Source organism: Pteronotus mesoamericanus, unplaced genomic scaffold (genome assembly GCF_021234165.1).
Source record: "Pteronotus mesoamericanus isolate MK-2021 breed Mesoamerican mustached bat unplaced genomic scaffold, CSHL_Meso_final contig_1193, whole genome shotgun sequence".
NCBI lineage: Eukaryota > Metazoa > Chordata > Mammalia > Chiroptera > Mormoopidae > Pteronotus > Pteronotus mesoamericanus.
The window spans coordinates 2,931,157-2,946,630 of NW_026555039.1; the positions used below are offsets into that span (position 1 = coordinate 2,931,157).

A 15,474-nucleotide genomic window follows, 5' to 3' on the forward strand; every position below is an offset into this window, starting at 1 on the left:
GTGGGTGGTGCATAGCGTTTGTCTATTTATGCTTTGGCCCATAGTAACTTCTCATGTGATGGAATTGATTCGCATTGAACACAAACTGCAAAAAAAAAAAAAAGAAAGAAATGGCTGGCCCTGACCCGTGTGGCTCAGGTGACCGGGCATTGTCCTGCAAAGGGAAGGGTTGCCGGTGTGATTCCCGGTCAGAGCCCACGCCTGGGTGGCAGGTTCAGTCCCCGGACGGAGCGCATGTGAGATGCAGCCAGTAGATGTTCCTCTCTCACATCGATGTTTCTCTCTCTCCCTTCCCCTCTCTCTAAATAAATAAAATCTTAAAACACAAAATGAAATGGCTGAAAAAGAGGGGGGGAAGCGGGCTCCCAGCTCTCTGCAGGGCCCCTCACCCTGCCGCTGCTCCCCAGGGCCCCGGGGTTAAGGGTCGCCACGCTGGGCCCTCTGACACGTGCCGCCTCGGGCCCAGCTCCGGAGGGGCTGCGGACTGACCCAAAGCTTCCACAAGGTGATGTGTGGGGCTATGCAGTGGCCCACGCGGCCCCCGCCCGCTGCCCTGTCCCCCACGCAGGCTCCCCACCACCTCATCCGCCGGGCCCAGAGAGAAGAGGCACCCAGAGGGCAGCACAGCCAGGCTGCCCCAGAGGCACCCGGGGGTGGGGGGCTCTTGGCGCAGGCTGCCCGCCTGCCTGAGCACAGGAGACACGCCTCTGCCTCCCCGGGAGCAAAGCAGCTCAGCCGCCCAGACCAGAAGGACCTCGGACGCAACAGCCACTCAAACCCCGCGGCCACTCAGGGCGCCCCGGGGTCCTCCCGGAGGGGCTGTGCGTGGGCCCCTGCGAGGGCAGCGGCCAGGAGGAGCCCCCAGCCTGGCCTGGAGCGCACCCCTGTCCCGTAGGGGCTGGCCTGGCGCAGGTGAGCAGCGGGAGCTGGAGCAGGCGGCCCCCTCGTATCCCGGTGAGAAGCGTGGGGGTCGCGCCCCCTGCCCTGCAGCCTGGACGTGGCCTCCGCTCCCGTGGACACCGCGCCAGGGGCTCTCCTGCCCACGCCTGGCGGGGCGGGGCCTTCTCTTCCAGCAAAGCTCGCGCATTGGTGGCGAAGATGCTATCACTTGTCGCAGGTGCCTTCACCAGCATTTCTGAAACGTGGGCGGTTACAGGCAGGCCTTTCCACGAGAGCACAAGGTGGGGGGGAGCGAACCCCACCCCTGCTCAGGAGACCCGGCCCTTCCCGAGAAGGCGGCGGGGGCAGGAGCCCCGAGCCCAGGCGGGGTCCCAAGGGGCAGGGCCTCCCTGAGCCCCCACCTCAGCATCCTCCCGTCCAGGGGGAGACAGGGCTTCCACTCGCAGTTCATTTGTTTTCCTAGATGTTGGAAGGAATGTGTTCTCCCCAGAAAAGAGCACTGACACACAGCTGTGCACTCCGGTTTTTCTTTTCCTACGCTGCCCCCTCCCCCGTAGGAGGCCGAGGATGGGCCACCGGCATGTCCCACAGCAGGGCTGTCGCCATGTCGGCCGCTCCTGCCTGAGGGAGCCCTGGGCCAGCTGCCTCTCCTCCCGGTGGGCACCTCACCGACCTGGGGCACCAGGCCCCAGAGGCCGCCGGCCTTTGTCCAAGGGCTCATGAAGCTGGAGAGCCGTCCCCCGGTCACGAGGCGGTCGGTCCCCGGGGGCCCCTCGGAGAACGCGCGCGCGCAGCCTCGGTGAACACCCGGATCTCTCATCAAATTAGGGACAACAGCAGAACCGGCACAGCTGTGAAAACAGCGCTCACACGGGCCCCCACGTGCGAGAGGACCCTCCCCAGCGGCCCCTCCCTGCCCCACCCACGCCTGCCTGCTGTGCGGGTCTAACCTCAACCAGAAGCAACCCCAGCACAGCCCCTGGCGTGGTTTCCAGGGGCACGCGGGGAAGCCCCCAGTGAGTGGAGGGCGTCAGCCAGGGCCCTGGGCCCAGAGAGGGCCGAGGGGCCAGGGCCTGCGTGTCGGGGGCAGGGGAGACCAGGACAAAGCCGTCTCCACCAGGCCGCCCCCAGCTGGGCCCGGACTCCGGGCCCTTTCGGAAGCGCCTGGGACGGTGCGAAGGGCGGTGCCTCCGCGACAAGGGCACCGGGGGCCGCATTCCTGGGCGGGGGACGGAGCGGGGCCCCTCTCCCCGCGCCTCAGCGTCCAGCGGGACCAGGGCAGCCGGAGCCTCTTCCAGGGTGTGGGCCTGCCTCTCGCCGCTCCGCCCTGTCTTGGGGTCGCAGGCACGTTTGTGGGGAAGGAGGCGGCCACTCAGCTAGTGTCAAGTGGGTGGCTGAGCTGTGGGAAAGGACCGGCCAGCGGGCAGGGGCTCGGTGTGGAAGGGGGACCCCCTGGGTGGCCAGTGGTCTTGGATCTGTGAACCCCCGGGAGAATCAGCGTGGGGACCATGGGCTTATGTGGGGAAGTTCTGACACCCAGGGGCAGGTCAGGCCCAAGGCCCAGGCCCGAGGGTTCCCCTCGCTGCGGGGGACCCGCTATTCACCCCCACCCGCCGCGGGACAGGGCTGCTGCTGAGGCCACAGGAGCCTCCGCCCCTCGCCCGCCTGCGGACCGCCGGCCACACTGAGAGCCGCAACGCACACGCTGTCCCAGTCAGTGTGCCCTGTGCCTGACTCAGTGGGGCGGGGCACACAGAGGAGGACCCACCACCCACCGGACAGAGGCCCCCCAACGGGCGCTGGCCAGCCACCTGCCTCCGGGGCCCCAGACCCACCCCCGAGCCTCCCCTTCCAAAGCGGCCCCCTCGGCTCCCACCGTCAGGCCAGGGGCTGGGAGGGCTTCCTCCCTGGTGCCATCGTCACATAGGCCACCCCTAGGCTGCCCCAGCAGGCAGCCCCCCCCCCCCCCCCGACGCCAACACCGACCGGTGGATGGAGCAGGTCTCGGGGCCTGGGCAGGGGCCACGCGATAGTGGGAGGCCCGGAGAGCGAAGGTCGCACACAGGCGCTGAAGCGCACGCTCACACCGCCAGCCCGGGACTGTGCCGGCCAGAGCTGCCCCTCAGCCCGGCCGCTGCTGGCGGCGGCAGGGAGGCAGAAAGCCACACTGTAGTCAAGGGCGTCGCCCGCCGGCAGCGGGCCTGGCAGGCGCCCCACCCACGCTGCAGACCCGGGCCGGCAGAGGCCGGGCGCACAGACGGCCGCCCCCCACCCCCCGCACCAGCCAGCGCACCCAGGGCCCCCCACCAGGGTCCCTGGGGCGTGTGACAAGGAGTAAAGTATTCTCAGGAGACAGCAGGACTTGGTTTACATCTGATTTACTGTATTTTAGTACGCGTGCTGCCCGCGCAAGCACTGACCGGCGCTGTTTCCAAGTGTGGGACGTTAGTGGGGAAGAGGCAGAGGGCGGGCGGAGGGGAGCCTCCGCCTGCCCGGGGCTGGTCTGGTGGCCCCAGGCAGCAAGCGGTGACAGGAGGCGTGTCCAAAGGTGCAGGGAATCGCTGGGGTGCGTCCCCCCAGCACGGAAGGCCCCACCCTGAAGCGAGCAGAGGCCCCTGCCAGTGCCGTCCCAGGACCGGGGCGCCGGGCTCCAGGCCTCCCAACGGTGCCTGCGTCGGAGCCCAGCGCGGTCCGGGCGCGAAGGCAGAGCCGCTGTCCCTGGCCGCCAGCTCAGTGCCCTGGCCCTGCGTGGCCCACCTCGCCACCCAGCAGCCGCTGGCCGCTGCGTCCACCTCCTCCCCACATCCCCCCTCCCGCCCTTGAGCCGACCGTCCCCGCCAGGGAGCCTGTGGGGCCCAGCGGAGCCAGCGCCTGCTCCTGTCCCTCTGCTTGCTGACGAGGCCCCGGGCCTGAGCAGCCAGCCGGGCCAAGCTCCCAGTGCCAGCTCTCGTCCCAGGAGGGCCTGGCCCTTCACACCAGGGGAAGGTCCGCCCTCCGGTCCCAGCCCGGACCCTGTTCTCCACCAGGGCCCAGACTCCCTCCCCAGCTCCCCGCTAAATCCCACCCAAAGGATGCCACCGAGCGCCCGGCTGCCGGCCGGGAGGGGAGGGGTCACAGGGGCCAGCGCTGCTGCCAGAAGCGCATCGGAGGGTCCGGCCGCTGAGTCAGGCTCCCGCCGGCCGAGAGGAGAGGACTTGGGGGGTCACGCGGAGTCGCCGCGTGGCCAAGGCCTGGCCCGCACCCCCGGCCCTCAGGCCCAGGTTTCGGCGGGCGATCCCCCCCACCCCCGCCAGCATCGGGAGAAGGGGCCCTGGACCACGCGGGGCGGCCGGCTCAAGGACCCCGGCCCCCGGGCCCCGGCGGCGGCGGGGGGTGCGGGGCGCGGCTGCGCTCGCTGTCGGGCGTGCAGGCCTTGGCCGACATCGCCCTCTCGCGGCCCGAGCGGAAGGCCGCCGTCACGGTCACCAGGTAGGCGGTGCCCGGCGCCAGGCCCTGCAGCTCGGTGCTGTTGCGGTCGGCGGGCACGTCCACGCGCTGCGCCGCCCCGCCGCGCAGCGGGCCGAACTGCACGTGGTAGCCGAGCGCCACGGCCGGGCCCAGCGCCGGGGCCCAGCTTACGCGCAGGCTGCGCGGCCGGACGTGCGAGATGACGATGCGCTCCGGCCCGGCCTCTTCTGCAGGGGAAGCGCCCATGAGTGGGTGGGTGGGGGCCCCCGCGCCACGCCCCGCGCCCCGCCGCCCGGGGCCCCGCCCCGCGCCCCCCGCCCCGCCCGCTCACCCGGTAGCGTGCGCACCCGCAGGTGCTGCGGCCTCACGGGGTGTACGTTGGACTCGGGCACCAGCGCCACGTCGTAGTCCGTGTCGGCGTCCAGGTCGGCCCAAGCCCAGCCCGTGGCGTTCCCGGGCAGCTGCTGGCGGCGCGCGGTCCCCGGCTCCGCGCGGGGCACCAGTTCCAACACGTAATAGCCGGAGTCCGCGCTCAGCAGGGGCGGCCAGGCCAGGCGGAAGCCGCTGGACGTGACCTCAGAGACACGGAGCTGCTGTGGCTGCAAAGCGTCTGCGGGTGGTGCAGGGGGACAGGGAACCAAGGTCACCTCCTCCGGCCTGGGCCTGGGGCCCTGTGTCCGGGGCAGGGGTGGGGGCCGCCCAGCAGGGAGACAGACGCAGGGAGCAGGAGCGCTGGGGGCCCGGTTGCCCGGCCGCGGTCGGCGGACGCTAATAAGACGCAAACTGATAACGAGGCTGGGGGACCTGCAGGAGGGCAGCCCCTGCTCTGGCCCCACCAGGAGCTTCCCTGCCTCAGCCACAGCCCCCAGGGAAGCTGCCTCAGCCACCTCCCACCCGGTCCAGGGGCCCCGGAAAGGGCCCCTTGCAGGTGGCCGAGCCACAGGTGGTGTCTGAGGACGGAGGACCGACCCCCATGCCAGCCAGGGCGGCACAGGGTCCAGGGACAGCTTAGCTCCGGGAAGCCACGGCAAAGGGGGCCGGCCGAGGGCGCAGCCGGGGTGGGGGGCAGGCCACCAGGGGCCCCCCGAGGGGGGCTGGAGATATGACGGCTGCAGGGGCGGCCGGACCTAGGAGTGGACATGCTGTCTGCCTGTCTCTGCCTCAGGTCCCCGGGAGAGTGTGACCCCCGAAGCGGGGTCCCCCAAGCGAACGGTACTCCTGAGTCATCCGTGACCGTGCAGGCGGGCACGGCTGGTACAGGCCTGGGCAGGGCAGAGCCTGTTGCCACCCTGCTGCCTCCTCCTCGGAGGCTGGGCGCCCCGCTGCCAGCCTGGCCCTCGCTCTCCTTCCTGTCACCCCCGCCAGGCCCACTCCCAGTCCCAGGGGCCCCCAGGCTGCCTCACCGCCCTGTGGCCTCCTGCCCAGCAGCTCCTTCTCCTGCTGCCGCCCCGTCCCCGCCACCACCCCCCCTCGCCCCGGCTCAGCCACGGCGGGCGGCCTGGGACAACCAGGGGCCAGCTGTCCCTGGAGGAAATCTTCAGAAGCACCCTAGACCCCTCTCTGCAACCCACAGCCTAACCCCTTCCGGGTTCGGGTGGATGGTTAACCCACAGGCGGTCGCCCAGGGAGAGCCCTGGGGTTAGCGGCGTTTTTCAGTGGCTGCAGCGGCCAAGCCCGAGCCGAGGCCCTTCATTTCCAGCCCCGCCCCCTGTGGGGTTTGGCTGGACCAGGCCCCCAGAAGAAAGTCTGCGGGGAGCTGCTGGCAAGAGCCCCCACCTGCCCTCATCCCTGGGCGGGGGGGGGGGGCCGGTAGTGGAAAGTAGGGCCCCAGGGAGGCCGTCCCCACCCCCCGACCTGGCTCCCGGCTCCTGCGGGGGCGCCTGCTGACCACCTGCAGAGTCCTCAGGCTGGGAACCTCCTTCCTGCTCCTCTGCACGCCCCCCACTCTGTGGGGCTCCAGCAACGAGCAACGACTGAGCAACGACGGGCCCACCGGTCAGAGAGAGCCCCGCCCGGAGCCGCTCTTCCTAGAGCCCCGCCCAGCTCTCTTCCTGGGCTCCACCTGGGGCACCCCCCCCCCGCCCCACCGCGCCTCCCACCTACCGAGGATGGAGCTCCTCAGCTCCTGGGCGATGATGTGCAGGTCGTCCACGTCCACGAAGTGCAGGTGCTTCTCCGCAGGGGCCGAGGCGGCGGCCGACAGCTCCAGGCGGTTACCGCGGCCAGTGCTGACGATGAAGACGGTAACGCCCAGGTCCTTCAGCTCCTGCATGGGGGGCCCGATGGGGTCGCTGGAGCCGCCGTCCGTCACCCACACCAGCACCTTGGGCACTCCCGGCCGGGCCCCCGCCGCCTCGGCGAACAGCTGCTCCTTGGCGTATGCCAGCGCGGAGCCAGTGTTGGTGTCGCCCATGAGCTGGGCCGCAGCGCGGATGGCATCCTGGACGGCCGCACCGGAGCTGTGCTGGCCGAAGGGGAACTCGGTGTGTGGCTGGCTGCTGACGTGCACCAGGCTGGCGCGCAGGGCCCCAGGGCCCAGGGGCAGCGGGGCTGCCAGCTGCCCCAAAAACTCCCGAACTCGTGAAAACTCGTAGTGGGATACACTGGCTGAGCTGTCCAACAGAAAGAGCAGGTCCCCCTGGGGGGCTGATGCCGGGGACCCTGGGGGAGAGGGACAGGGCTCAGCCCAGGCGGTGGCTTCCAGACAGCTCCCCACCCGTGGCGGGGCCCCCAGGGCCTGGCTTTCCAGGAGCAGGCGCTGGCCTCCGCCTGAGTGAGCCCCGACAGCCGGTGGGGCCCCGCCCCAAAGGTCTCGGGGGTGGCCCTGAAGGGCCCGAGCTGACAGGCGGTCCACGCTCTCGGGGGTCCCAGCTCTGCACCCTGGCCACAGACCTGGGGTACCCTCTGGGCTCATCCCACCTGTAAAGGAAAGCACACTCCGCCAAGCCCCCACGCCCTCACTTTCCTCTGCAGACCTGCAAGGAGCCCGGAGCCCAGAGGCCTGGCTCCGCGCTCAGTGGCAGGTGGACCGGCCTGGGTGGCTGCGGCTCGTCTTCCAGAGCAGCAGCCCCAGGCTGGAGTCCAGACACACGGCTCCGCCTCCAGGTGGGGCAACAGGTGGGGCATGAGGGCGCAGGGCACAAAGCAGCCGGGGAGACTGGGGGCAGAGAAGGACAGGTGGCAGAGGCTGGGCGCTGGTCACAGCCCTGGGCACAGGCTGGGTGCCAGGCGGCAATGGTGCCACCCCTTCTCGGGCCCCATCCTCGGGCTCCATCCGGACCCGGGAAGCAAGTGACCTGCCGCAGCAGCCTGTGGCTCCCCCAAGGCCTCCCGGGCTCCCCCTTCCTCCTGGCACCCCTAGGGGCAGACAGGCCCCACCACCACTGGGCCATGGGCAGACAGGGGCTGGGTGTCTTGGTTCTGGTCTGGGTCTTGGGGCCTCCGTTTTCCCTGATTTGGTGGGGAGACTCCAGCCTTCTGGCCATCCCCCTACTAAGGGCCGTTCCAAGAGAGGGAAACTGAGGCAGGGACGGCCTCCTCGACAGTCACCTCCCTCTTCCCTCCAGGCCCCACGATCCGGCGGAGATGCCGACGGGCAGAACGCAGCCTCCACGTCCCGACGCTCAGCCGAGCCGCCTGGGACATCTCGGTCCTCCCGCCGAGGTGGGTGGGGCGCCCTGCCGGCCACCACCGCCCCGCGGCCGCGTGAAGAGAGCGGCGGCCCCGGGCGGGCAGCGGGGGGTGGAGGGGCCCCAGCGTCCGCCGCACTCACCGCGCTCCGCGCCGCTCCGCGCCAGCGCCAGGCTCAGGGCCAGGCCAAGCGCCGTCCAGGGCAGCATCGCAGGCGACGGAACGCGGCACGCTCGGACTCCGCTCGCCCCTCGCTGGCTCGCTCCTGGGCGGCAACGCGCGTCGCCGCACGGGCTGGACCCGGGCCCCGCCCCCGAGAGGCCCCGCCCCGATGCGCGCGCTCCGCCGCGTGCCTGGCCCAGACGCACAGACTCGGGGGAGGCGCGCGCATGGAGAGGCCAGAGGCGCCCTCGTGGGCAGACACGCACGCAGACGCTGCAGGATTCCTTTCTGGCCGTGAGACCGTGGGGCCTGGCCCGCCCCCTGCCCGAAACACGGGGGCGACCGAGCGGAGTCGCCCCAGGCCCACTGCCCAGGCTCTCGGCCCTGCAGCCTGCCCCAAAGGGCCCGGGGAGTGTGCGAGGGTGGGGTGACGCGCAGAGCAGCCCCGGCCTCCGCTGGGGCACAGGGCTGGGGGCGGGGGAGGTGCCTGGGAGCTGGGACTTGTGTCCCCAAGGACTGACCGACAGGGATTAGAAGGGCCAAACTTAGAAAAGATGCAGGACGTTGGACATAGCCCAGAGGCCTGAGACTCGAGGGGTGAGCTTCGCAGGGAACGCGCAGCCCCCACCCCTCCTGGCGTCTTGGAGGTTCAGGCCCCGTTCAGGGTGACCATGTGAAACTTATTGCTGTCCCCATGTACCCTGCCCCATGAGGGGCCCAGGGCCTGGGCAGAGGTCAGGCTCCACGCCAAGGACAGACCCCCAGGGACCCACTGGAGCCCCCCCTCTCGTGAGCCCTGCAGGCCGGACCAGAGGTGGCATCCGGAGGGGCACTTAGCCCCCGGGGCAGATTCCCCGCCCGGGGTGGGGCAGTGTCGCCTGGGCGAGGGAGGTGGGGAGAGCCCGCCGCCTCCCGCCGCCTCGCTCCCCAGACGCCTTCCTGCAGGGTGGCCACAGCCTCTCCCAGCTGCCCCTCCCTGCGGGCCGGGGGCACAGGCCCCCGCACCGGTGCCGGGATGTCCCCGCCCTCCCCGCCTCCCCGGGGATGCTCTTCGGGGAGACGAGGAGACGAGGAGACGGCTGGGACTCCATGGTCTTCCTTCCTCTCTTTCTGGCAGGTGAGAGGCCGGCAGACAGTCTGAGCGGCCCTTTGCCTAAAAAAGGAAGCGGCTCAGCCGAGCCTGAGGAGTCGGGGCAGGAACAGAATGAGGACTGTGTCCCCGCTGCCCCCACCCCTCACTGGGAATCTTGGCAGCGGCCTTGCTGGCTCGGCTCCCCAGACCTCAGGCCTCGGCGGGACCAGACTGCCGGGTGCTTCCGCCGGAGCCTCGTGGTGGGACCAGTGGGCTTGGGCCGCCGAAGTCCCCGGGCCCGCGCCCCTGCTCCCCGCACGCGAGGCTCCCCAGGGCTGCCGCGGAGACGGGGCCTGTGCGCGGAGGCCAGTCAGGCCGCGGTGGCAGCTGGCGGAGGCCGGGGGCTTGGGGGTGGCACGCCCCCGCCCACCCCGACCGTCACTCCTTGGGGCGCCCGTCTCCCTGGGCCCCCGCCCGCCTGCGCTGCAGCAGTGGCTTCCCCACTTGTGCCCGGCTCCCGCCCAGCGGGTGGGACCTCAGTCGCACGGCAAGGCCTGCTCTGCCGGGCTGACGGGGAAGTTTCCGTCCCTTCTGGAAAAACTGAGCGGGTCTTCTTGGCTGTGACTCAAACACTCGAGGAAGCAGCCGCCCGCCTGCAGACTCTCCATCAGAGGGAGAAGGGACGGGGCGCCTGGCCTCGGGGGCCCTCAGCCAGGGCCTCTGCCCAGCCTGCCCTGAGCTCGGCCACCTGCCCCGCTCTGCCGGCGCACGTCGGCCGCTCCGGCTGAGCTCCCGCCCGGCCCCCAGGAGACACCCTATGCCTGGTCACCGCCTCTGCTCCCTGGCCTCAGGCCTCGTTTCTGTGTCCCGCAGGCCTCCCAGCCCACCCCGGGGAGACACGGGCAGCCGGAGAGTCCCCAGGGAGCTCGGGGTCAGCCGGGGGTGCGGTGGTCAGGGCCGGGGCTGAGTCCGAGGCAGACGCCAGAGGAAGCACAAATATAATGGTCCGGAAAGCTCCTCTCTGAGGGAAGGCAGGCTGGGGGGGAGCGGGGGGGCCAGAGGGGCCAGAGGCACCCGGACACAGCGGGCCAGCCCCCGGACCTCTCCCGCCCCTGCTCTGTTCTGGGTCGTGGCCTTGGCCCAGCGGGGGTCCCTGCACACTGTGCATCACTTCCTGGAGCTGGTCCGCCCTGCGGCCTGTCCAGGGCAGGTGGCGAGGGTTCCGGGAAACCCCGGGACTCAGCTCTGCAGGCACCGCCCCTTCCCTGCGGGTCTGCGCACTCCCTCCCCCGCACAGCCCAGGCCTCCGCAGAAAAGAAGGGCCTTTTGTCCCCAGCTCATTGTAGTGGCGTTGACCCCAAGGAAAAGGGCAACTCCCGGGACTTCTGACCTCACCCCTGACTCCAGCCTAGCGCTCTCCGCTGGTCCGTAGGGTAGGCGGGCTGGGCTGTCCCCAGCCGCTGCCCCCATCCCCCGTGGCCGCCCCCGCCTTCAGCTGTTTTTCACGTTGTCTATCTACCCACGCATGGCAGGGGAGGCGGGGGGGGGGGCGACGGGAAGGGGGTGGCTGCCTGTGGCCTGGGGCAGGAGTGTGGGGCAAGCCAAGGCCCCCTGACCCGACCCCACAGCAGCTAGTCGGACCAGCGGCAGAGACCCTGCCGCCCCGCCCCTGCCGCCCCGCCCCGCCCCCACCCGCACATTCTTCCAGCCTTAACCCGCCCTCTGTGGTCAGGGACAAGCCGGGGCCTGAGGACCTGTCTGGGGGTCTGCAGGTCCCAGCCTCTCATCCCCCGGAGCCCTGCACCCTGCGGCCCCAGAGCTGACGGCTCTACCCTGCCCCCCCAGAGTGGCGGGAAGGCGGTGGCGGAGGCGGCGGCGTGGGCAGCCTGAGCTTGGGGGTGGCGGCGCCCCGCCTGTCCTTCCTCCCTGCGGGGCCAGGCCGCAGTCAGGTTCCACAGTGAGGAAATGCAGGTGCTGGGCCCAGGACCCCCCCCCCCCCGCCGCGTCCCCCCTAGTGCTGCGGGTTATTAGGAGGACGGGCAGCCGGGTCCTTGTTTTCCCCACTGAGGGCGGGGCCGCGTGGGGGGGGCTACAGGGAGCGCTACGGCCGTGGGCTGGGGGCAGGCAGGTGTGTGTGTCAGCAGCAAGGAGGCCTGGGGGCCAGGAAGGTGGGCGTGGGCTGCAGGGCCTTCCGGGGCAGGCCAGGGCCCATGGGCGGGCGGGGCTGATGCCAGGCCTCCAGGGAGACACCTGGGCCGCTGCCGCCGCCGCCACTGGAGCCGGAGCCCGGTGGCAGGGGTGGGTGGCAGAGAGGAAGGCAGGCACCCAGCCACTCCCGGGTTCCCAGCCTGTGCAGGGGACTAACAGCGTATCCTCCAGAGGTGGGACCCGTAGCTTCGGTCCCCTCTGTTGGAACCCTCTATGACAGGGAGGTGACCCCTGTGCCCTGTGCCAGCCCCAGGTAGGGTCCAGACAGGCCTGCGAGGGGAGGGAGAGAGCCAGGAGGGGCAAACCTGGGTGATCCCCAGGCGGGGACTCCCCAGGGGCAGGCAGGGGGGCCGGAGCGGGGCCTCAGACCTCAGAGCCAGAGCCAGCCTCTGCCTGTTCCTGGGTGGGGCTCCGGATCCAGCCCCCAGGCGTGCCTCAGTGGAGGGCAGAGGGCTGTCGCCTGAAGGCGGCTTCCCTTCCACTGCAGGCTCAGGAAGGGCGCGCGCCTGCCGTGAGTGCCCGACGCGCCTGAACCAGCGGCCTTGCCCAGAGAAAGCGATGATCAGAGTTCGCGTCTCTTGACCCGTCTGCAGGGCAGAACAAGTTTCTCCTTAACTGAGCGTCTGCCCTGTTCTACAGGCCCACGTCCCCTTCCCTGCTGCGGACCGCTCGCGCCTGTGGGCCCCGGGCTCTCACTCCTGCAGGGTTCCCGGCCAGAAGATCCTCGGGGGCAGAGGGGGGTGTGTTCCTCCAGCCATGAGGGTGGTCGGTGACAGGGCTGTGAAGGAATTCGCTAAGAGAAGGAAGCATATTCGCTCTCCAGGAAAGGCAAGGGGCGCGGTGGGGAGAGACCCACCAGCCCGGAAGGGTGGGGGCTTTGAGTTTTTACTGGATTGTAATTGAGTTAAAAAAGGTTGGGGGCGCGGGGGTGAGGCCCCTGGGCCTGGGGGCTGCGGTGGGTTCTAATGCTGTCTTCTGCCTGCGGCTGTAGGGAGCGGTTAGTTCCGCTCTTGCTTTCCAGTAATTTCCAGGCCTGGGGACAGAAGCTCAGAGAAGTAAAATGGAAGTCATGTTCTGACAAGGTCACGGGCCTGCTAGGCAGGCGGGGACACAATAGCGAACGGAACTGGCTTTGTCCCCTCACACAGGACCCAGCCCACCCGCCCCAGCCTACGCCCTGCCCCGCACCCCTTGCCTGGCCTACGTGCCGGGGTCGGGGCAGGCTCACCCCTGGGTGCAAGCTGGAGGGGCAGAACCGCCCGTCGGACCCTCCCGGCTGGGCCTGCGGACCCCACGAGGTCCTGTGCCTGAGTGAACGGCTCCGAGCAGGTCGGGGAACCGCGCTCAGTCGCCACGCCTGTGGGGCCCCGACAACCACTCCCTCCCCGCCCAGGGCCGCCGGGCAAGCGGACCGGGCAGAGGCGCACAGGCACAAGCCAGAACACGCGGGCGCGGAGGTCCCCACGGCCGGCCCGCGTTCACAGGGAAAGAGCTGTCCCTGTCCTCTGGACAGAGAGGGGCCCCACACTAACCCCCCCCCCCCCCCCCCCCAGCTCAGGAGAGGCCTGCATGGCGGCCTCCCAAACTCCGAGGCCTGAAGTGGCCGCACAGGATGCTCTGAGTTAAAACTCTTTAACTAAACGCAGGTCCTGGCGGGCGGCCACATCCTAGTCTAGAATCTTCCCTGACGTGAGGCAGTCTTGACCTTAACTGAGCCTGGGCCGCGTCTGTGATGACACATCTGTGGAATGGAATGTCAGGTAAGTTCCCTTTGCCCTACCCCTGGGGCGCCGCCAGCACCCGCAGCCGCCGGCGTTCACGGTCCGCCGTGAGCCCCGTGGACCCGCCGCGCGGTGTTGAAAGCGGTGTCTCTTGCTGCGCTTTTCCGTCTGCTCCCAGAGGCCCTCGCTCTGCTCTCCCCTGCCTCCCTTATCTGTCCGCCTCGGGTTTCCTGTCACCTCCTTACGCCTCTTCTTTTGATTGTAATGTAGGACGTAAGGTGCAAAACTGGCATTTTCTGGAGCATTTTCTCAGTCCCTTGAGGTTTTGCTTCCCTGCAACTGTTGTCAGTTTGGTTCCAATAAACCCGCAAGAATTCTTGCAGGTCTGGACGTTTCTCACGGTGACGCTCCCGCGTGGAGGCCTCCCCCTGACCCATCTCGGAGCCGCGCACCCGCGTCCTTGGCGGTTTGGACCCCTGGACGGGCCGAGGGGCGTTGAGGTCGGCGCTCCCAGCAGGGTGGGCTTGGGGGGCCGTTCTAGTCTGGGGTGGGGGGCTCCCAGGGGAGGGGAGCAGAGGCTCCATCAGGAGGGGTCTGGGCCTGGGGGGCCGAGGCCCTGAAAGAGGGGCTCCCGTCACGGGCCCCGTGCAGGGCAAAGGTTCAGGGGCAGAGCTCTGGGGGGTCCCGATGGGGCCGGCCCTGGCCGGGGGCGGGGGGCGGAGGGCCTGGATGGGTGGTGTGAATGGCGGGCCTTGAGGAGGGGAGCCTTGTGGCTGGAGGGCCGGGGCCCGTGGAAGAACAGAGGGTCCTTCTGAGCCCCCTCAGGCCCCGAGGCTGGTGTGGTGCTCTCTGCTGGACCCTCCCCTGGCCGGCAGCATGTGGTGTCCCCAACGGCCTGACAGCTGGCCCCTCCGTGAGCCTCCCACAGCCCCCCACAGTGTCCTTGGTGGGTGGGTGGGGCCGGGCCAGGGCTGCGGTGGCCTGTGACGGGGGGGGGGGGCTGGGGGCACACGTAGGAGCCCCGCGGGCTCAGGCAGCTGGGCTCCCCGCCCCCAGCAGGCCCAGCTGTTGTTTGATGGCTGCCGGGCCCGCGGGTCCTCAGGAGAGTCCTCGTATCCTAGACGCCTGGCCAGAGCCGCCCAGCCCAGGGCAGGGCGGGGGGCGGGGGAGGAAGTCGGCCTTGGACGGGAGGAAGCTGTCCTTGGCACCTGGTGGCCGGCCCTGGGAACGGCGCCGGAGCCGGGCACAGGCAGTTGGAAACCCCCGAGGACGCCTGCTGGCCCCGAGCCAATCACATGGCCGGCTCTGCTCAAGGCCGGGGAAGGAGCCCCGGCCGGTTGTGCTCCGAGCCGTGCGCCCCGGTCTGTGGGCACATCTGAAGCCAGACCCTGTGGGTCACAGGTGGAGCCCTGCTCGCCCTGCGGTGCGCTGGGCCCTTAAGAAGACCTTCCAGCTACCACGAGGCTCTGGACAAGTTACAACACATTTTTTAAAAATTTATTTCAGAGAGAGGGGAAGGGAGGGACAATGAGAGGGAGAGAAACATTGCTGTGAGAGATACACATATGGATCGGTTGCCTCTCGCACGCCCCCTACTGGGGGCCGGGCCCGCAACCCACGCATGTGCCCTGACAGGGAATTGAACCGGTGACCTTTTGGTTCGCAAGCTGGCGCTCAATTCACTGAACCATGCCAGCCAGGGCGGGGGGGGGGGGGGGGGGCCTCAGAATTTTCACGGGTGTGGACTGACCACAAAAAATTAGCAAACGTTCAGAGAAACAATATGCTGTTAGCGAGAATCAGCAAAAATAACACATAACAAAGTTAGACTCCGCCTAAGACTAACAAGCGGGAATGGTCAGGTACAGAATATAAAATAACGGTGACCTGGTGAAGACGGCGGAGCCGGAATCCAAGGAAAATCTAAAGGAATCCCTCCTTTAGAAAGGAAGCAAGGTTTTGGTATCATAGTTGAAAATTAAATGGATGGGTTAATTGGCAGATTAGACACAGCCGGCGAACCTGAACTGGAAGAGGGAGCTGAAGGAATTGCCCAGAAGGCAGAGGAGACAGAGGAGCGAGGAGGTGCCGCCGCTGAGGCGGGGCGGGGGGACGGGGCGGAGCTTCCCCGAAGAGCTTGCACAACGAGCGAGAGGCTGGCCTCAAGGAGTCTGGTTGAAAGTTCTCCAGAACTGATGAAATATGTGAATCTCTAGGCATGAGAAACACCACGTACACGAAAGGGATAATTACGAACGTACCCATAACTGGATAAAAGCTTAAAGCGCAGAGCAGAACGCAGAAGACACAGATTTACACTGACCCAGAGAGCAG

At 69.2% G+C, this 15,474-nt stretch overlaps 1 protein-coding gene across 1 annotated transcript; it reads right to left on the minus strand.

Annotated features, from left to right (window-relative positions):
• Positions 1-4,222: 4,222 nt before the first annotated feature.
• On the minus strand, positions 4,223-8,245 carry VWA1 (von Willebrand factor A domain containing 1). Its single transcript, XM_054583547.1, has 4 exons — positions 8,120-8,245; positions 6,451-7,008; positions 4,679-4,957; positions 4,223-4,574 (listed from the first exon to the last, which is right to left on the minus strand). The coding sequence occupies exons 1-4, from the start codon at positions 8,184-8,186 to the stop codon at positions 4,234-4,236; spliced, it is 1,245 nt and encodes a 414-aa protein (XP_054439522.1). The 5' UTR covers positions 8,187-8,245; the 3' UTR covers positions 4,223-4,233.
• Between the last annotated feature and the right edge of the window lie 7,229 nt (positions 8,246-15,474).